The 21,508-nt window shown below is 53.2% G+C and overlaps 1 protein-coding gene across 2 annotated transcripts in view; it reads left to right on the forward strand.

Moving 5' to 3' along the window:
• The window catches only part of SLC6A6 (solute carrier family 6 (neurotransmitter transporter), member 6), an 87,184-nt gene that overhangs the window by 57,078 nt on the left and 8,598 nt on the right, over positions 1 to 21,508 (forward strand). For both annotated transcript variants that reach the window (XM_011983631.1, XM_011983630.1), the window contains exons 7-13: positions 7,356 to 7,490; positions 8,676 to 8,779; positions 8,911 to 9,035; positions 13,010 to 13,122; positions 17,975 to 18,112; positions 19,231 to 19,333; positions 19,852 to 19,952. In XM_011983631.1, the coding sequence (XP_011839021.1) occupies positions 7,356 to 7,490; positions 8,676 to 8,779; positions 8,911 to 9,035; positions 13,010 to 13,122; positions 17,975 to 18,112; positions 19,231 to 19,333; positions 19,852 to 19,952 (819 nt within the window). The remainder of the gene's footprint in view (positions 1 to 7,355; positions 7,491 to 8,675; positions 8,780 to 8,910; positions 9,036 to 13,009; positions 13,123 to 17,974; positions 18,113 to 19,230; positions 19,334 to 19,851; positions 19,953 to 21,508) is intronic.

The following is a 21,508-nucleotide window of genomic DNA, read 5'->3' on the forward strand; positions in this document are numbered from 1 at the left end:
ACCCCCAAAAGTCAAAGGAGTGTCTTAAGGTAGCATTCCAGGTGGAGCTGTGGGCAGTGACCTTAGCTGCCCCAGCCACAGAGTAGAATTGAGGGTTGAGGAATGTGCTCTCCCTGGATAAAGAGCCCCAAAGAGGCGAAATCATGGATTTGTAGAGATCCAAGTAATTACTCCAGTCACTTACCCTTGCAAGACCTGGGACTCCAGGGTTGCAAGAGGTAGAATGATGGTGATCCCGTGCACCCTCCTCCAACACACACAGTGCCCTCTGCTTGTTTCTTGGGGCAGAACCACCCTGCCATCCTGAAGCCCGGGGTGGAGTGGAAGCAGTCCAGGCCTTGGACACCTGCCCCTGCACACCAGTGAGCACAGTCCTGCCCGGAACAGGCAGGAGCAGGGGACATGGGTATTTCCTGCACCTCCTTGGAGAGCACCCTCACTGTGCTACCCGGGTTCTCCGTCTTACAAACACACCATTTTATTCCTTTCTTTAAACAATGAGAAAACTCAGGCTTAGGGAGGTCAAGTGACTTATCCAAGGTCACTTCCTCCTCTCTGAGCCTCAGTTTCCTCCTCTATAAAATAGGTGATAGTAAGGGTTAAAATGAGGTGTGTTAAACACCTGGCACAATGCTTGGCACAGATGGTTCTGTAAATGCTAATTTCCTTCTTTTTTTTTTTTTTTTTAATTTGAGGCGAGGTCTGGCTCTGTTGCCCAGGCTGAAATGCAGTGGCTTGATCTCAGCTCACTTTCTGGGCTCAAGCCATCCTCAAACCATCCTCCCACCTCAGTCTCTTGAGTAGCTGGGACCACAGGCGCATGCCACCATGCCCTTCTCCACTCTGCCTCACTTTCCCCACACAGAAGTGAGGAAGTTTCTGTAAGCACTGGTCCTCAGCAGTGCTGGAGACATCATCACTTACTTATGCACTAGTATTTTTTGAGCCTCTACCATGTGCCAGGTGCTTTGTAGAAACAGCACGGGGGGACATGCAATGGTTCACAAAACAGACAAAAATTCCTGGGCTCCAGGAGCTGATGGCCTGGCAGGAAGAGTCAGGTCGTAACAAGACGAATGCGAAAAATGTATAGGAGTCAAATGGGGATGCGAGCTATGGGAAAAGGTCAAACAGAGGAGAGTGGGGAGTGTTGGGAGCAATTTTAAATAGGGTGGCCAGGCAAGGCCTACCAAGAAGGTGACTATAGGCAAGGATGCTTCACATCCTTGTGAAGGGCTGAGCCAGGTGAGTATATGGAGGGGAAAATCTCCAGGTAGAAGGGACAGCCTGTGCAAAGGACCTGAGGTGTGTTTGACCCAGACCCTTGGGGAGCACCCAGTCTGATGGAGGAGGCTGATGTCCGCCAGGGACAGTGAGCAACTTTTGAGCCATAATGCAGAACACAGGAGAGTAGTGTCAAAGCCAGAAGAGAGGGTACCAGGCTGCAGCTGTGGCCGAGCAAAGACTTGACCTTCCCGGGGTCCTCCCATGTCATCCTTAGCAACAACCTCCTTCATGGGGTGGCTCTAGGCCTCCCAGGGGTGGGCGTGATTCCCAGAACAATAGCAGAGCCTGGGCCAGGCCAGAGAAGCCAAGACAAACACAGTCAGGCTCTGTGGACTTCCTCAAGCCCCATGGCTGAGAGGCTGACTGCTCGCTGGCCATGGCTTCCAGCCCTGGCCACAGACCAGGTTTGTGGCTGACGTGGGGGCTGGGCCCACGGGCAGCAGACGGACCTCATCCTGCCAAGGCCCTGCTCTCGTGTCTAGTCCAGCAAGGAGGAGTTGGAGGGTAATGGAGGGAGAGCCCCGGCCTGAAAGGCTCAAATCTGAGTTCAAATCACTTTGCCTCTCTAGGTTGCAGTTTCCTTTTTTGTAATTTTCAGTATTCCAGGGGTTCAAAACTAGGCTGCCATTAGTCCATTCAACAAATAGTGATAATGGCGGCGAAAGCGCAGTAGCCCGTGAGTGCGGGGTAGCGTTCTCAGTGCTGCTGGGTGGCTCATTGAATCCTCCTCATGTTTTGGAGTATGTGTGGTTATTAGTCCCATTTTACAGATGGGGAAACTCAGGTTCAGGGAGGCTTATTACCTTGCCCAGCATCACACAGCTTGTCAGTGGCTCTGCTGGGATTTGGACACAGGCAGCCCCACTCCCGACCTGGGTGCCCCACACTCTTCCACCTCCTGTGCCCACCCCCGTGCCAGCCTGAGGATGCAGGAAGTAGGCCATGTGCCAGGCATGTCCCTGCTGTCACAGAGTAGGGTCTGGGAAGGGGGCAGAGATCCAGACACGCACATAGGAAGTGCAAGCCCTGCAGATGCACGGGGAGGAGGCCCTGGAGTGAGCACGGATGTTCACTGAGGCTGGGGCTCTTCACTGTTGGCCTCTGGAACAGCTCTTTTTGCCTGGTTAAAAGCAAAGCGCGGGTAGTCAGAGCCACATCCTTTTAGCTCTGGATCCCCCAAACTGCATGACTTTGGACAAGGCCCTTTCACTTTCTCAGCCTCACCTTCCCCTTATGTGAAATGAGTTAGTGAAGCCCCTCACCAACATCCCGGGCGCTGAGGACCCTTGGGGCCTGCCTAGGATCTCTGGGATCAATGGCGAGCCCCGCTGCCCAGACCCTTACCTCCCAAAGGATGCCCAGCTCCCCCTGCTGCTGCTGCTGCCCAGACCCTTACCTCCCAAAGATGCCCAGCTCCCCCTGCTGCTCAGCCACCCTCTTTTCTACTGCCCAGAGAGGATGGAGAAAAGTTGTCCTTGCAAGTTTTCCCAGACAACTGGGCCACAGGGCTTTTGGGTCTAGGGCTCAGAGGAGCCACGAAGGTTCACCAGCAAGAGTGGAAAAATACCGTGTCCCATGGCAAGGCCTGCTGGGCCACCACCAGAGGCCCCTGGCAGCGGCTGGCACCAGCTTCTCCCTTGGGGATCCCGGGGAAGCCACGGAAAAGTTGAAAGCATGGCTCTCACCGGCTTGTCCTCGGAGCAGCAGATTCTGCAAAGCGAGAGTGGCTTTCAAACCTGCTGCTGTAAACCAAAACCCATCTGAGTCAGGGGGCTCAATCAGCTTAGAGGTTTATTTTGCCAAGTTTGAAGATGTGCCCAGGAAAAAGAGACACAAGCCACAGTCAGGTCTATGGCCTGCACTTTTTCCAAAGAGGGTTTTGAGAACCTCAGTATATAAAGGGGAGGCCCAGAGAAGTAGCTCACACCCGTAATCCCAGCACTTGGGGGGCCGAGGAGGGCAGATTGCTTAAGTTCAGGAGTTCAAGACCAACCTGGTCAACATGGCAAAACCCTGTCTCTACTAAAATGTACAAAAATTAGCTGGGCGTGGTGGCGCGTACCTGTAGTCCCAGCTACTCAGGAGGCTGAGGTAGGAGGATCTCTTAGGCCCAGGAAGTGGAGACTGCAGTGAGCTTTGATTGCGCCATTGCACTCTAGCGTGGGCGACAGAGACCGTGTCTCAAAAAATATATATATATATATAAGGGGAAACAGCAGGAGGGGACAGAGGAATAGGTAATTCAGGTAGTTATGCACGGTGTCTCTCAGCAAATCTGCATTTTTCACAGGGTGGAGAACACACACATTTTCCATAGGGTGGAGAACACACACATTTTCCATAGGGTAGGGTGCACACACGGTGGAGGAAGGAGACACATGCCTGGACGTGTGAGCGGATGGCTGATTTCTTGTCGCTTTGTCCCGTACCTGTGAAGATGAGCTGTGAGTTTACATTGTCAGGGTGAGGGAGGCTGCCTGGGGAGATATGTGGCCTGTATCTCACAGCTCTCTGCTGAAGAACAGAAGGCAGGCCGGTTGTGTGTGTGTGTGTGTGTGTGTGTGTGTGTGACTCAGTTCCCAAGCTTAACCTTTTCCTTCTGCATATCTGCATAGTGAGTTTGGGGTCCTGAGATTTTATTTTCCCTTCACATGGCTGAGGTGGTGTGACCAGGACTTGGGGAGGAACAATGACACACATCCCAAAGGTGTGGGGACCTGACACCAGCTGGCCTGGATCCATCCCGCATCCGCCACCACTAACTCTGATTCCAGGCAGGTGCCCCCACCTCTCTGGGCAGTCTCCTCATCTAGAAAATGCAGGTGAGGCTGGTGCCTGGCTCTTCTCAGTTGTCTGAGGATTAAATGAGTTGAAACTCATGGAGCTCTTAGCTGAGTGCCCCGCACAAACTCTGCACTGCATAAGTGCTTGTTAAATAAACTAGCTACGTGAAAACAAGGAAAGCCACCTCCACACCCGTCCCTGACACAAAGCCCTCTGGCCACAGAGGCTTTGGCCCAGGGGAGGCCTGGCTGGCTTTGAAGTGGCCGCCCTCTGGAGACCCCTGCGGGGCTGCTGTCAGCAGCTATTGTTCGCCAGCCCGGGTGTGGCCCACAAAGGGCCCCAGAGGTGGGAACTGGTTGGGGCGCCTGGCCGCCTGGCCGCCTGTCCTCAGGAAGGGAGAGGCAGGCTGGTTTTCTTTTTTCACTTCTTCCCCTCTTCTGTGGCTTCCTGATGTGCCCCGGCCCTCCACGTCTGCCTTCCCATCCTTGGGAAATCATGTGGGCTCCTGGCCTCAAGGAGAAGAGATGACGGTTCTCCAGATGGCTGGAGAAACCGAGGCCTGGAGGAACAAAGGACGCCTGGGGGCAGAGGCGGGAGTAGGGCCCACCCTCTCAGTGCTGGAGGCCGTCCTGACAGTGCTGGCCAAGGAGGCTTCTTGAATGCTCACGGCAGGCCAGGGGCCAGCGAGCAAGGTCAGCGTTCCCGTATCCTCAGTGGACAGATGGGGAAGCTGAGGCCCACCCAGGTCACTAGCAAGGGGTGGCAGAGGCAGCGTACAACCCCTGGTAGAGGCGGCTCCGCAGCTGACCCACAGCCGACCCACAGCCTCTCTACCCCTTGACCTAGAGTGGCAGAGTAGGAGGCAACCTCAGAACCCCTGCGGTCCCAACTCTTTACTTCCAGGTGGGGAAACAGAGTCTAGAGGGGACAGCGGCTTCCTGGAGGTCTCGTGGCAAGCCAGCCTCTAAGCTTGGATTTAGACCTGCGGGCCTCCCTCCTGGCTGCCTTCTCCTCTTGGGGAGAGTCAGTAAACTGCCAGTTGTGGGAGGCTTTTTGCCTGTCTCCTATATGTGGGCTGTGGGGCAGGTCCCCATTCTGCTGCTTAAGGCCATGTGACCCTGGGCAAGTGATGGACTCTCTCTGGGCCTCAGTTTTCTTGTTGCAAAATGGAGATAGTAATAAAACTTACCTCAGAGGGTTAGGGCAGGAGCCAGTAAGAATAGACGTCACAGCATTTGGAACAGTGCTAGGTATACAGTAAGTGCTCAATAAACACTGCCTGGGGGTTATTGGGCTGAGGGCAGCTGAGCTAAGCAGGCCCTGAAAGCTTCCTTTTTGCCCTTTTCCGAATTCCCTTTCTCATTGTTTCTACTCAAAGGGATCATGGCCAGGAGAATGTGCTCTGTCGAGGGTCCTGGTGCCATCTAGGTGAGGTTTTGGGCTCTGTCACTATCTGTCAGTGTTTGTTACATACCTGGGCTCCAGCAGTGCCCTGGCACTGCACCCCCAACTCCATGGGCACATTCCTCCTTTTCTCGTCATCTCAGTTTCCTCTCCTGTAAAATGGGCGCATTGACCGTGCAGTGGTTCCTCCCAGGTCCCCTGATCCCCAGATGTGGCCCAGGGCTCTGCCAGCCAGTCTCAGTGTTTCGAGGTGGCCACCATGAGCTTTCTGCATGTCGAAGTAAAATACTTCATGCCTTTCTGCTCAGAGGTTAGCCCTCCACAGGCTCTGGGTTCAAATCCTAGACTCCGTTGATGCCCTGGGCAAGTCCTTAAAGCCCACCCAGCCTCAGTTTCTCCACTGTAAACCACCGTCCTGGGGGGCGTGGTGAGGATGAAGTGGGCTTGTGCCTGGGATGTTTCTACTGAGCCAGTGCCCTGCCTGAAACACTAGGATCTCACTGTCCATTCAGCCAGGCACCTTTGAGCTCCTCCCAGGCATAAACCCTGTCTGGAAACTCCTTGTGTTGAGTAAGATGGGAAAAATCCATCCATGAGAACTGATGCCACAAACAGTGCTTGCAGGACAGGAAGACAGAAGGTCCTTGGGAGGAGACGGCCACATCATTTCTAGTCCCTACCTCACACCTGATCTTGGCCTGTCTGGAACATGCAGTGTGACCCAGGGAAGGCCATGGGTCTCCCAGAGGCCCGGTGAAGTAGGGAGCCTTTCCTGTTCCCAGTTAAGGGCCTTTGAGAGGCCTCATTTTCTTCCCTGAAGGTCCCATCCTTCCAGCAAAATCAGTGTCAACAACAGGCCCCCTTTCTGGAGCACCTACTGAGTGGCAGTGTTACAAGCATCATCCCATTGAATCCTCACCTCACCCCTTGGTGAGGGGCTTCTATTGCTCTTATCTGAATTCTACTCATGAGGAAACAGGTCCAGAGAGGTTAAGCAATGTGCCTAAGATCACACAGCAAATGAGGGGACAGAGCTGGGATTTGAATCCATGCTTATCTGATCCCTAACCATAGGAATCATACCAACATTGTGGTTAGTTGTTAACTAATATGACCTGCATGTCATCGGCACATGCCATGGTTGGCAACCACTGGGCTGAGCCTTCTACACGTGCACTTGATAGCTTACTCTCTGATTTTGCATTTTCCACCTCTACACCCTGGAATGTCAGTTCCACAAAGGCAGGGATTTGTTTTCTGTCTTATCCACCACTGTATTTTGTGCTTAGATGGTGCCTGGGACAAACTGTTTATAGGATGTTTTTCATTTAATCTCAGTAAATCTGTGAGGTGGGCCAGTGCCGTGGCTCACGCCTATAATCCCAGCACTTTAGGAGGCTGAGGCAAGTGGATCATTTGAGGCCAGGAGTTTGAGACCAGCCTGGCCAACCCAGTAAAATCCTGTCTCTACTAAAAATACAATAATTAGCTGGGCATGGTGGCGGGCACCTGTAATCCCAACTACTCGAGAGGCTGAGCCAGGAGAATCACTTGAACCCGGGAGGCGGAGGTTGCAGTGAGCCAAGATCGTGCCATTGCACTGCAGCCTGGGGGACAGAGCGAGGCTCCGTCTCAAATTAAAAAAAAAAAAAAAGAAATCTGTGAGGTAGGTACCTGTATATACCCAGATTACAGATGAGGCAGCTGAGTCCCAGAGTGGCTAAGCAATGTGCCAAAGACCGCACAGCAAGTGAGACAGCAAACTTGGCTCCAGAACCCCTGATCCTGACCAGTGCTCCCCTCTGCCTCTCTGAGAGGACACTCAGACTTAGCAGCAGCAAGTGATGCCCATGGCCCCCGAATCCCTCTCTCCCTTGCAGGTCGTCTACTTCACAGCCACTTTTCCATTCGCCATGCTCCTGGTGCTGCTGGTCCGAGGGCTGACGCTGCCGGGTGCGGGCGCAGGCATCAAGTTCTATCTGTATCCCGACATCACCCGCCTCGAGGACCCACAGGTACTGCGGGGCTGGGACACACTGTCCTCCCTCCCACCCAGGGCTGGGCCAGCACAGGACAGGGCAGGGGCAGAGGCCGCTGGCAGCACATCTTCCGTGGTTCTTCGGTGCACAGGTCTAACTGGGCCACCGCCCCCCGGTACTTTTCCACTGGGCCTGTAGTGGGTGTGCCTGTCCCCGGTGCTGACGGACCTTTCTAGCTGTGTGCGTCTGTTTTCATGTCAAGGATGTCTGAGGCTGGCCACTTAGAGAGGCTGCTTTAGGCCCTGCACCAGGTAAGGGGGAGAAATCTTCTGATGAGCAAGTCTCCCCTCGGACCCAGCTTCTGCCCACTGCAGCCACAAGGGCTGCTGCATCCTGGGGATGGGAGAGCCGAGACCTGGAGCGCTGCGGGCGATGGCCTTGGAGGGTCGAGGGGCAGATACCGAAAGCCCACCTTCTGGCACTCAGCCTTGTGACCTCAGGGAGGTAGCAGAATCCCTGGGAGATTTTCTGGGTTTGTTTGAGGACCTGAATCCCCAGGGCCTTCCGGTTGCTTCCCAAGGGCCTGTACTCTCCTTCCCCACTGCCCTTCCCCCTGGACAGGACACAGGTGGGAGAGGGGTTGGCCGGCCTCAGAGGACAGCTGGGAAGGTGGCTGCCAGACCCTCTGGAGCTGCCTGGTGAAGATTCTGGAGAGCAGCTTTGGCTGCGTAGGCCCTTGGGACCTCCTTCCGCATTCTAACTTGAGGGTCCGCAAACAGTAACAATAATGGTGGTGGCAGCAACCTTGACTTAGGGGCTTGCTGTGTAACTGGCACTGGGCTGAATCGCCACTCTTTGAACCTGGGAAACAGCTCTATGGGGTAGGGCAATGGAGCCCATTTTATAGATGTGAAAACTGAGACCGCAGGAGTGATACTTGTCCACTGTCATTCCAGGGTTGGAATCCAGATCCATCTGCTTCTGAAGCCTCTTAACCCTGATGCTAGGTCGCTGGGAGGTGGGGTGTTTGATTTCTGGGGCTCCTTGCAGCTCAGTATTGCCGTGAAAGTCACCTTGGATTCGAGCATAAGTGTTCCATTTGCATGTGCAAGGTCCCGTCCCCAGCCCATCGCCGGGTGGACATAACCCTCGCTGCCTCCTCCAGGAAGCCAGCTCTAACAGCCCTCCTCTCTCTCCTTGCCACCTCCCTCCCCGTCATAGGTGTGGATTGACGCTGGGACTCAGATATTCTTCTCTTACGCCATCTGCCTGGGGGCTATGACCTCACTGGGGAGCTACAATAAGTACAAGTACAACTCGTACAGGCAAGTGTTGCGCCGGCGGGCCTGGTGGACTTTAGAAATGATGATGATGATGTTTAAAGAAAAAGAGAAGTAGGGAGCGTGGCTTCCTTGTGTTGTGAATTAACTTGCTCCCTGACATATGTGTAACTTAGGGACTGTATGCTGCTGGGATGCCTGAACAGTGGTACCAGTTTTGTGTCTGGCTTCGCAATTTTTTCCATCCTGGGCTTCATGGCACAAGAGCAAGGGGTGGACATTGCTGATGTGGCTGAGTCAGGTACGGTGGTATCGGTGGCAGTGGTGGTGGGCACTGCCACCTAGTGTGTAAGCCGAGTACTGCAGGCATGAAGCCAGACCCCAGGGGGCTTTGAGGGGGGACGAGCCTGGTTTCTAAAATGGACCCCCCCCACCAAGATGTCCCCCAAATATCAAAGAGTACAAAAGCCAAATTTTAAACATTTTTATTGCAATTTGGCCAGAGGGGTGGCAAAAGCGTGGGGGGTGGTTAAGTTGGGGAATTTTTAGCTACCTTAGCGTGGTCTTCCCCGCCTCCCGTCCTTCCCCAGCAAACTCCTGGTTTCCACAACAGAAACCACTTTCCTAACTCAGGCCCAAGTCAGCCACCAATCGGCATTTCATCACCACCTTCTCAGCCTTGGTTTCTGTATTTTGCACTTTGCTCCCAGCGCGCTCCCTCTAAGCAGATGCATTCATCCATTCCACCGATTTCTCGTGAACGAGTCCCCACTCTGTGTCAGGCACCACCGTAGGCACTGGGTGCAGTGTGTTGGGGGAGGGGGTAGATGAGGGGACGACCTACTGGGACGGTGGCAGATCTAACTGGGGGTGGGTTGTAAGTACAATGTCACCCCTTGGGGTGTGGGCCCTGTTGACCAGGCGCTGTTCCTCGGGCTACCTGGAGTTATAGGCATGGAGGATGCCAGTGTCTTAGAATCACGGGCCCTGCACAGACGGGGACCTTAGGAATCTGGGATCCCAGAGTTCCAGCAAGGTGCTTCTGGAACCCGAGAATCATGGGGCCCTCGGTTGCTAGAATCTGCAGTCTCTCAGGTGCCTCCATTCTGGGACTTGGCCACGGCTGCTTGAGGTCCTGGGCCTGTAGCTTTAATTGCAGTGGCTTGGGATATGGGATTCCCTCAGGCTCCCAGGATCCTCAAAGTCCACCTTTCTGGCCTCTCCACCCCTCCCCGGCCCTGCACAGTTCACTTTGTGGGTGATCATCAGTTGGTTTTGTTATTTTACATGCTGAGCCCCCAGTGCCACCCCATCCATGTCCTAATTTCTTACAACCACCCTGGGGCTACCTGGAGGTGGCAAGGGTCCTGGGCTGAGGCTCCTTCCAAGCTGGTGGGAGAGCGTGAGGGTTATTAACTTCAGGGACCACCATAGACTAGGGCCAGACGCAGCTGGAGGCCCTGCCATTCCACTGCCCTTGACCTCCTGTGCCATCTGTATTTGGAACATGAGGCAATGTCCCAGTCCCCGAGTCCTAGAGCCCTAGCATTGGAGGGTCAGAAGGTGCCTCAGCATCGTGCATCCAGAAGTTCCCTTCTCAGATGAGGAGACCAGCAGCCTGAGAGCAAGGGCTTTGCTTGGGATAGGTGGGGCTACAACAGGGCTTTCTGAACATCCTGTCCACTATTTCTCCACTTGTCACATGCTGGACAGGCCTTCTGACACAAGGGTGTCCCCCTCCTGGCACTCAGCCCACCCTGGACACATGCAACAACCTCTGGCCCTTCCAGTGTGAGAATTTGTCTGGGCCTCTGTGACCTGCGAGAGCCCCCGGCCCCTCCTCACTGTCTTCTTTGCTTGGCAGAGACGCACACGGCCCAGTCCCATCCTTAGACCCCTGCCAACACTGCAGGACCACCTTCGCAAATCCACATGTCACCCCCACACACCTCTCCACTGTCCCTGCTTCCAAAGTGGACCCTCAGATGTACTGTTCCCTCCACCCAGCCCAAAGAGCCCCCAAAAGCAGGCCAGAGACTGAGGATGCTGAAGGTAACTCCCGAAGTCCCCACGCCCCTTTGGGAGTTTAGCAGTTAGAGTGGTGAGGGGAGCCAGGGATGATTTATGCCTCCTCCGCAGATGGCTTGCTTTCAGCTGAGGGCTTGCAAACCAATTGCAATTGAGTGGGAATCTCCAGGAGTATGGAGTGAATTTGGCAATGGGAGATACAGATAGATACATACAATATATCTTCCTCCACGGACAACGAAGTATTTTCATAGACACATATATTGTCAATCTCAGTTGTTTTTTTCCCGTCCACTTCAAACACCTTGTCATTTATTCCCCACAGTGATGTCTGAACAGCCGGCACATCAAGGGTGATTATTTCTCTAATAAGCTTTTAACAAGCACCATATTGAGCGAAGTGCATTTGAACAAGATAATTATTTAGCCTGACGGAATGCAAACAAGACGTGGCATGGCACATTGTCTGTTAGCGGAGAGGTATCCAGAGGTTCTCGGAGTGGCTAGATTATGTCTCCTGGACTTCTGTCTCTTGAGTTCACCATGCACTTTTAGAGAAGGATGCTCAGGCCCTCTCCCAGAGGCTGGCTTGAGAAAGGCAAAACTAAAATACAGAAACGAGCGAATTGAGAATCTTCACAATGTCCTTGGTGGGTTGGGGGTGGTGGGGACCCATTTTGCATCTGTCTCGCAGCTGGCTGAACTCGATTCCTCATTCGGTGTGGACCAGTCAGGGCCAGCGCTGACATTCTGTGGGGACCAGCAGGGCCCCAGCCTTGGTGGAAACGCTGCGGCTTTTGACTCCAACTTCAACTTTGATTCAAAAGTCATCTCACCAGGTCCTGGGGGCCATATTTTTCTGAACCTGGCCCTGGTTCCTTTGGGCATGTTCTGGGCAATTTTGGGCTTGGTAAACCCCCACTCCTGGTGGGGTGTCCAGCATCTCAGTGACCAACCACTCTGTTGCTGCCCAAGGATATATTTTGGTCAGGTTTTCTCCGGAGTGTAGAAGGACGCACCCTTCCCTGCCACACTGGGGGTGTTAACACCATATACTGTGGTTTCTGGTTCCAATTTATTGTAAAGTTGGGTTTTGCTTTTTGTTTTTCATTCTTGAGCCATTCATCTGGTTTCTAATCCCTGCTGAACAGCTCCTGCTCTGGCCTTTTTGTTTCCTGCTTCTTGACTTTTTTTTTTTTTTTTTTTTTTTTAAATGTAGATTTTACTTTCTTTTGCTGCCCTCGCTTCTCAGACCCACAGGTCTCAGTTAACAACTGAATTCTCTCCGCTGGCATCCGCTTTCAGGCAGGCTGGAGACAGGAGGAGACATTTCTCTCTGTCTCCGGAATGTCTCCCATCAGAGACATCCCCTGAGCTGACAGCTCCCATCTCCCCAGCTCTCCTCAGGTTCTAGCCAAGTCCCCTCTTTGGAAACCCAGAGCTCTTTTCTAGTGACATGGTATCTACCTCTGAGAATCTAAACACAGGAAGGCTCCTTGTGAGTCATTTATGGCCACCTGGCCCTCACTTTTCAGGTGGGGAAACTGAGAGGGTATGGGGTGATTCCAAAACGAAATTGGAGGAGGATGACTTGGATGCAGGCCTCAGGGTTTGCAGGCCTGGGACCTTGCCCCTGCACCCACGTTCCCTCAGCTTTGGGCCCTGGTTGGCCCAACCTTGACCTTGTGGGCTCGGCTCTGACCTTGCCAGGGAGAGCCCCGCAAATGCACCCCTGAAGAGACATGCCCCCTATTGGGCATGGTTTTGTTTTCTTTCCACTCCTATGGTGTTTTAGCCATTAACTCAAAGATAGAAACCTTCCCTTTGCAAAGGAGACTGCGGGCGGTCAGGTCACCAGCACGCTCCCCCGCCTCCTTCCAGCGAAGGCTGTCCACTCGATGGCTTTGCTTTGGGGTGGGAGGATCCTCCCTTTCCTTTGTCGCTGCAGACTGAGTCCCGGGCTCAGTCTTCGTCCTACCCCAAATAACCACGCCCCAATGGATGCTGGTTTGTGAGGAGGCCCCGTGTGCTGCGTAGGAGACAGATGCTAAAACCGGGCCCCTCCTGAGCCCCAGCGTGTCCCACCCAAAAGTGAGACAGGCCTGGTCTCTTTCCCCAGGCCAGAGTTCAGACCTGGCTCCCTGCTGTATTTGGGTCTGAGTGTCTTTGTGTGAGCCCAGGGTTCCCAGTGGCTTGGTGGCTGATGTCTCGTCCCCTGTGCCCCTCCCCATTTTCTTTCCTTTCTAGGTCCTGGCCTGGCCTTCATTGCCTACCCAAAAGCTGTGACAATGATGCCGCTGCCCACGTTTTGGTCCATTCTTTTTTTTATTATGCTTCTCTTGCTTGGACTGGATAGCCAGGTGCGTATAAGTCCCAGGATGGCCCTGGGGCGACTGCCCCTGTAGGGAGCCTAACTCTGGGAAAGCCTCCTTATTCCACCTGGGAGGTGGTCAACCCCCGTCCCCACTCCAGTCAGACTTCCAGTGCTTCAGCTGTGAGGGTTCCACCAGGACAGCAGGAATAGAAAAGGCTCTGGGTCCCCAGAAAGTGCATTTGAACAAGATAATTATTTAGCCTAATGGAGTGCACACAAAACGTGGCATGGCACATTGTCTGCTGGCAGAGGGGCATCCAGAGGTTCTCGGAGTGGGTGGGTTATGACAGGGACAACCAGGGTTTGTGGTTACCGTCAAGCCACAAATGATGAATTGGAGGTTACGACTCAATAAGTCATGATGCGCTCCAGTGGAGCGTCGGCGGGGCACGGGAGGGCGCAGCAGACGGGCGGTTTGGAGAAGGGACCCACATTTCTGTGTGAGCTGGTCGTTGTCGGGGCCATCGTAATCAGTTGCAAGTGCCCAGGAGAAGCCTACTCCACACTCAGGATTCTGTGTTCCCTGGAGCGTGCGAGAGGCCAGGCATTGGCTCCCTCCCATGCTTCATACACAGCACAGGCCAGGAGCCTTGCTCAGACCCGCCCTGACCTCTGACTGTCCTGGCTTCTGCCCTCCCAAGGCAGGACTCTTGTCTCCACTGAGGTTCTTTCCTGCACTTCTAAACCCCACATCCCACCCCTTCAGGGCCTCCACTAGAGGGTGACTCATGGCCAGGGAATGCCAGTGAGAGCCACTGAGTGGCTGCATCTGGCTGTAGAGTGGCCAGTGCCTGGTGCAGAGTACTCAGCAGTGCTCGGAGGACAATTCACTTGAGCTCCTTGGCCCCTTTCCCTGGAAATAGGTGTAGTTTTGACAGGGTCTTGTTGAAACAACAGTTCAGAGCACAGACATGACTCCGGGAGTAGGGACTGATGGCATGTGGGACAGGCTGGTTGTGGTCCCAGGCCAGCATGAGTCCCTCAGGCAGCACCACGCAGGTGGGCCGCTGAGAAGCAGGTAGGATGTAGACTGTGTAGTCTGGGTCTGGAGGTCTGAATGCCTCTTGGGAAGCCTTTGAGCAACTGAGAACCCCTGAGAGGTTGGAGCCTGCAACCAGGGCGGGAGAGCCCTTTGTCGCCCTCCCCGCGGGCCGCAGTCTTCAAAGTCAGTGTCCCAAGTGGGTCCTCAGAACCTGGTAAGGGAAAAGTCTCTGAAGGTCAAGCAGAGGAGGGTGAGTCCAGAGAGAGGAGGCGGCCAGCCAGCAAGGTCAAGAACAGAGCGGGGGATTTGGCAGAGAAGGGGGCAGGATTAGCAGAGAAGACAGAATGAAAACATCGGGGAGACGGAAAACAAAATACTTCTGCAGTTGTTGATGGACTTGAGCTGAATAAACAAGCAGGAGGACTCCATTAATCATTCCTAGTTAATGAGTTTGGCCTTCAGAGGCCCCAAGCAAATGGCTTTTATAACTTCTTCCAAAGCTCTAAGTGAAAGAAAAAAAAACAAAAACAGAGGTTAATAAATGACAAGGCATGACATCTTCATGGGCCCAAAATAGGCCACTTGGGCTTTGGAAATGGCTCCCTGAGCAGGTGGAGATGGTCACTCATTAGATTTTCTCCCCAGGAGGTGGGACCTGGTGGAGGACACGCATCTCTCAGAGAGGCCCCGTGCCAGTGGCACACGGAGAGAATCTGGTGGGTTCTCACAGCCACTCCTCCTACTTTGCAGAGCAAGGAACTCAAGGCTCAGAGCAGTTAGATGACCTGCCAGGGACAAGAGTAGAAACTGAACCTGAGTCACAGGTCTCCCAGGCCCCATGTCCCAGGGAACCAGGATGGGAATTTGATGGCACAGGTTGGGCTTCCTCCTTTGCATCTATTTGCTTTGTGAACTTGGGGAAATGGGGAAGCTTTTGCAGATGCCAGCAGTGTGCCTCACCGTGACAGGATCACAGCGCTGCCATGAGAGGTGTTCACTGGGTGCCAGGCCTCGTGGCAGGCTTCTATGTGCATGTGTGTTTGGAGTGATACACACATTTACCATCTAAACCAGGTTTAAGTGCACAGCTCAGTGGCATTCGTACCTTCAAACATTGTGCAGCCATCACCACCATCCATCTCCAGAACTTTTTCCTCTTCCCAAATGGAACCTCTGTCCCCATTCAACACTGGCTCCCCAGTTTGCCCTCCTGCCAGCCCTGCACCTGGCTTTTTATACATGAACTCTTTAAGCTGCAGTGTTGCGATGCTTGGGTACTATTTTTACCCTTCTTATAGCTGAGGAAACTGAGGCTTAGAGAGACCAAGAACTTAGCCAAGGCTCCACACAGCTAGTTAAGGGCTTGGTGCTGGGTCTCCCTGTCCCCAGAAACTGTCTCTTACCTGCTAGTTTGTCCCAATTGGCCTTCCCCTTGAATTTCCCCAAAATAACTTCCTCCTGTTGGAAGTATGGAGATCTACAGCCAACAGGCAGAGGCCTCCCGCTGATGTCACTGCGTCCTGGGCAGGGGAGCAGGGAGTGTGACCCTGGCTCATCAGGGTTCCTACCATTGGCGGGAGAGTCTGTCTGGCCTAAGAGCCATCGTACTGCTGTGCATTTCTTGGTGAGACAGGGTAGAGGAGTCAGCCGTGTGGAGGCAGATGCCTGTTGCCATCCAGACTACCCAAGAGGGACATGGTTTTTTGTTTGTTTGCTTTGAGATGGAGCCTTGCTCTGTCACCCAGGTTGGAGTGCAGTGGCGCAATCTTGGCTCACTGCAACCTCTGCCTCCTGGGTTCAAGTGATTCTCCTGCCTCAGTCTCCCAAGTAGCTGGGATTACAGGTGTGCGCCACCACACCTGGCTAATTTTTGTATTTTTAGTAGAGACAGGGTTTTGTCATGTTGGCCAGGCTGGTCTCGAACTCCTGACCTCAGGTGATCTGCCTGACTCGGCCTCCCAAAGTGCTGGGATTATAGGCATGAGCCACCGTACCCAGCCTGGACACGGTTTTTCAACAAATTGTGAGAGGAGATGAGAGTTGGAACCCACTCCTCCTGCACCCAAAGAGCTCACCCAGCCTGCTGACATGGGTGAACGGTTTTACTCTAATAATTTCAAATCTTTCTCAACATCCCTGCTAAGTGGTCAAGATCCTCCCATTTCACAGAGAGGAAAGTGAGGCTCAGAGAAGCCAATCACACAGCTCTTAAGTGAGGGAGGGCCCAAGAGGCTGGTGGAGGATAGCAGTGTTCTCCAGAAGCACGAAGGAACTGAGAAATGGGGGTTTTTCCTGGTCTTGGCCCTGATTCACAGCAACACTGGACCTTCCTGTCTCTGATTTCCCCATCTCAAAGGAAAGAACCTTTATTTTTAACTCCTTTTGAAGCTTAGCGTTTGAGCTGCAGGTTTGCTATAATTCAGTGGCAATTCAGGTTCAAAACCCCTGCGGCAGACACATGAGTCAGAGGTCAAAAAAGCAGCCCCTTCTCTCGGCTCCTCTCGAGAGCCTCCTGCTTATCTTTTCCCTTATTCCTGGTGACAGTCTGATCTCTCCAGCCCCTGTCAGCACATGGAAGGGATTTCTCCTCATTTGTGTTCCTTCCCTGGATTTTCCTGCAACGCGTCCCAAAGGAGGAAGGGGTTAGATTTGTCTGGTAGGAATGCTGGGGAAACGTCCTTCCCAAAAGCCTCGTTCAGATGAAAGAACATCTGGGTCCAGGATGGATTCGCTCTTCGACTTTTGAAGGAATCAGATAGACCTTGGAGGGTGTGTTCGTTGGCAGAGAAGTTTGGGTGTAGCCATCCAAATTTAAAGTGCTGCTGTGTGCTCCTTAACCCCAAAGCTTCTCTTCTGAGACTGTGCTATGTGCACAATGCCTGTGCACGGGAGGAGGGGAAGAGTTGAGTCTGGAGACCGTCAGCCAGGCATGAGATCAATGGCGATGCCTACCCAAGGGTGGAGTTTTATCCATTTAAAAATGAGGCGGCTTTCTGTGTAATGCTATGGAGCAACCCCCAAGATAAATGGTTAGGCATATAGATGGAAAGGTTTAGAAAGACTGAGAATCCCCCTGGAATGTTACCTACGGAGGGGCCTATTCCAACCAGCTTCTTTTCCTTTGGGAGCCCAGGGATGGGTTCCTGGAGTCCCAGGCAGCAGGTGGTTACACAGCGTGTGTGCACACATGCAAAAGTCCTCTCATGGGTCTGTGATCCCCAAAGGATTGAAAGCCACTGTGTGAATCTGACCTGAACTGCCTGCCATTCCACTGATGGGGAAACTGAGGCTCAGACTTCCCCTGAGCTGCCAAGCAAGTTGGTGCTAAGGTCCACCCATTCATCACATTTGCTGAGCAGCCAATATGTCTGGCCAGGCTTAGCATTCGAGGCCCAAAAGTGAGTGTGATACCACCCTTATCTTCCAAGAGGATGGAGATCAGTGAGGAAGGTTGTCATGGCAACACATTCATGCCCCTGAATGTGCCAGGACAGAGGGTCAGCTTAGCTTCAGAGGCGCAGTTGTTCTCAAGCTGAGCTTCAGAGGATGGGGAAAGGCATTCTGGCGGCAGGAACAGCCTAAGCGAAGACGCAGAGATGTGGAGTATTTGGCCAACTGGGTGTGGACCACCGCATGTTACATTGTCTGGCTCCGAGGAGTGGCAGGTGGGACTCCCCCGGCACAGCCGGGGAAGTCAGGCTCCCACACTTGAACTTGATCTCACAGGCCAATTCTGGACACAAGGATGGTCTCATCTGCTCCTGCACTGTGTGTGCCTGGGCCTTTCCCTCTGAGCAGTAGGCAAGGGTGGCCTGAGCGTCGGCCGCTTACCAGCTTTCTCTCTTCCCATCCTCAGTTTGTTGAAGTCGAAGGACAGATCACATCCTTGGTTGATCTTTACCCATCCTTCCTAAGGAAGGGTTATCGTCGGGAAATCTTCATCGCCTTCGTGTGTAGCATCAGCTACCTGCTGGGGCTGACGATGGTGACGGAGGTAGGTGGCTCTCTCACCTGTGTTTCGGGCTTGGTGCTCCAATGCCCTCCTCAAGGCCATAGTGGAGGCAGCAGCTGGGTGAGAGGGCCAGGCAGGGGCTTCATCTCCCAGCCCCACCCAATTCAGGGGTCTTGCTTGGGCCAATACTGGGGGCAGCATGAGGGGGCTCAGGAGCCGACAGCTGACCCAAACTACCCAATTATTTTGCCTGTTGCTGTGGCAACACTGTGACCACCCGCTGCCCTCTGTCCTGATAAGCCTGGGAAGAGGATCTTCAGCTGAAATCCATTTCACAACTCTGTTCACCCCTGACTCTGTGCTCTTCTCGGGCCTGGGGGTGGGGTGGAGACATTCTCAAGGGTAAATGCGGGCCTCCCAGGAAATACCGCAGCGCCATATAGAGGTGCACGGCCTTGCAGGTCACCTGTCATAGGGCCAAGGCCTGGGGTGTGTGGGTGGGGGTGCATACACTATTCAGAGGGTGGGTAGGGGCCAGGAGGAGAGGGGATTTCAGATGCACACAAGGGAAGCAAAGAGCAGAAGGGAACAGGAGCATCTAAGACGTGCCTAGCAAGAGACAAGCCAGATGAGATAAAGATTGTACTAAGAATGGAAGCCCAGCATCCAGCCAGGGCATGCTGTCTCCTGCATGCCCCCCACCACCTCCCCTGTTCCCCAGGAATGGGTCCCACTTAACAATTCTCCGAAAACCCAATTCAGGGCTTCGCTTCACCATTTTTCCTTACCAGAAGTAAAAGTGTTTTTCTGGAGGTGTTTGTAAGAACCCCCACCCCGGAAGTCAGATTGCAGGGCCGCTCACTGAGCAGCTGGGTGACCCTGGAGTCTTCTCTGTCAGCTGCACTTGGTGTGAAGCACCTCCTTGGGAAGCAGGCTCCCGTGGACCCATCATTTTGCTTTCATTTATCTGTATGTGTGTTTTTAATTACATTTGTCAAACATGAAGTTGAGCATCTTTTTGTATGTTTATCTGGTCATCAGAGTCTTTGCCCATTTTTCTCTTGGGTTTTCTTGACTTATTGATATGCCAGAGCTCTTTGTATATGAAAGAAATGAGAGACCAGGTAGGAAATCGACCTTTTGTGGTTTTTTCTTCACAGGGTGGCATGTATGTGTTTCAGCTCTTTGACTACTATGCAGCTAGCGGTGTATGCCTTTTGTGGGTTGCATTCTTTGAATGTTTTGTTATTGCCTGGATATATGGTGAGTACAGATTTTTTCGTGTCCTTTCTCAAGGTTCTCCTTTGGGCTTCTCTACTTAGAAGCTTCAGAAGCAGAGAATACTAAGGGAATTCAATTTGAGTTGAACAGTAGGCCCTCCCTACCCAGACTACACAAATAATCTCACTGTAGCCACACTGAAGATCCTCCTGGTGCTAAAGGTGCGAGGTGTGACTGGATGTTTTCACAAATTCAGAACTTGGTTGTGCAGGACCTGGAATGTTCCCTTTTTACCTCCTTGAGGCCTTGGGTTTGCGTTTGGACTGTGCCTAAGACTGCACACCTAGGGTTTGGGGCGTGCCTCAGATTGCCAGAAGAATACAAGATGCAGAGTTACATTTGAATTTTGTGTAAATGTCTGTTTCTGCCACGCTTGGATATCCATGATGTGGAGATGCAGAGGCCTGGATCAGGTCCCAGAGACCCCCCCCCTCATGGCCCCTGAGCCGCTGCTGGCCTTGAACGCTGTGTCAGCAAATGTCCCCCTCTGTCTCTTGCAGGAGGTGATAACCTTTATGACGGTATTGAGGACATGATTGGCTATCGGCCCGGGCCCTGGATGAAGTACAGCTGGGCTGTGATCACTCCAGTTCTCTGCGTTGTGAGTTCCGTTTCTGTGGCTCTAGCTGGCGGCCTCTCCTCTCCAGGGCTTGACATTTTCACCTGCTAAACCATCTTTCATGCAGCATCTGTTCAGCATGGGCTCGTAATAAACCCAGCTTCAGCGCTGCCTGCGAGAGGGGAGGAAGGCTGCTCCAGGGGGTTAGCTTGAGTTCTGAAGGATAAGTAGGAATTTGTCAGGAGGAGAAAACAGGAAGGACATTTCTGGCAGAGGAGCCAGCCTGTGCAGGGCCGAGGCATCCCAAAAGAGGACAGTGTATCTGGAGCATGTTGAGAAATTGAGGGGATCCAGAATTGAAAGCACATTCTTTCCCCAAACCTTCCAGAGCTCATGAGCTCAGTTTGGGTCACTGGGGAAGTAGAGAGGCCTTTGGGATATCTAGTAGAGAGGTCAGAGACATTGGAAACGGGGTGTTTCCTTGGAGAGGTGGGGGTAGTCGCTTAGAGAGGGGAAGTCCTGGGTTCTCCCAAGGATAGGAAAGCTTTGGACTCACCCAGGCCTAAGGGCATCGGTGTGCCATGTTGTTCTTCCCACGAGGATGCTCTCGCCTGCCATGTTGGAGTTGGCCTCGGCACCTGCCCATGCAGTCTGCTTCATGGTCCCACTCCAAGGTGCCAGTGAATGGGAATTCCTCCATGGCAAAGCCATCAGGGTTTGCAATCAGTCGTGACCATTGGAGCTTATTGCCAGGGAGACAACATCCGTCCTGCCATTCACAACTCCACTATGGGGAGCACAAATGGCCCAATGTTCCTTGGATTTAGGGGCCAGGTGCTGAGGACAAATAGGCCCTCCCCTTCGTGACCTGCTGTCAGGCCAGACTTAGTCAGTGTTGCTGTTAACTCATGGTATGACCTCAAGCAAGTCACTTCCTTCTGTGGGCCTCAGTTTCCCCACTTATAAACCAGGAGACCGTGAAGGAGGACCCTGGTGGCAGCTGACGACCTTAGACTGTTACTGTTATTTAATATGCATGAAGTGTTTTCCTCTGAATTGCGGACTTTTCCCCACAAAAATAAGTAATGGTAAGAGCCAGTAACCACAACAACTGGCGAGTTTATCATTGGAGATGAGTTTAGTTGACCCACCTGTGTTCTCATCCTGGTTTAATGTTTGCTTGTGGGCAGCTCTTCTCACCACTCTGACCTTCGGTTTCCTTATCTCCCTCCCCGAGGAGCTGGCTATGTCAGAGATAGGCTGCATTCCCAGGTGGTGAGATAAAGTCCCCCTCATGGAGAGGAATGGGAAACAGGCAGGCACTGGCTGCAAGCTCCTCCTGCTTAGGAGGGCCCAGGGCAGCATCTCTTGGGACTCACTCATCTGAGCCACAGCCCTACACATAGGGATGGGAACAACAGCAGGGCCACACGAGCAGTAGGTGCCCAGTAAAAGATGCCTGCAGGCTGGTGCTCTCCCTTGGCCCATCACTGACTCTGCTTTAGAAAGATGCATCTTCCTGTCAAATCCCAGTTAGTAGGTGTTGAAGAGTTTGGCCATTTTCACATTGTGGACCAATCCGAGGCCACCCTGGGCCC

This window comes from Mandrillus leucophaeus, unplaced genomic scaffold (genome assembly GCF_000951045.1).
Source record: "Mandrillus leucophaeus isolate KB7577 unplaced genomic scaffold, Mleu.le_1.0 Scaffold252, whole genome shotgun sequence".
Lineage (NCBI taxonomy): Eukaryota > Metazoa > Chordata > Mammalia > Primates > Cercopithecidae > Mandrillus > Mandrillus leucophaeus.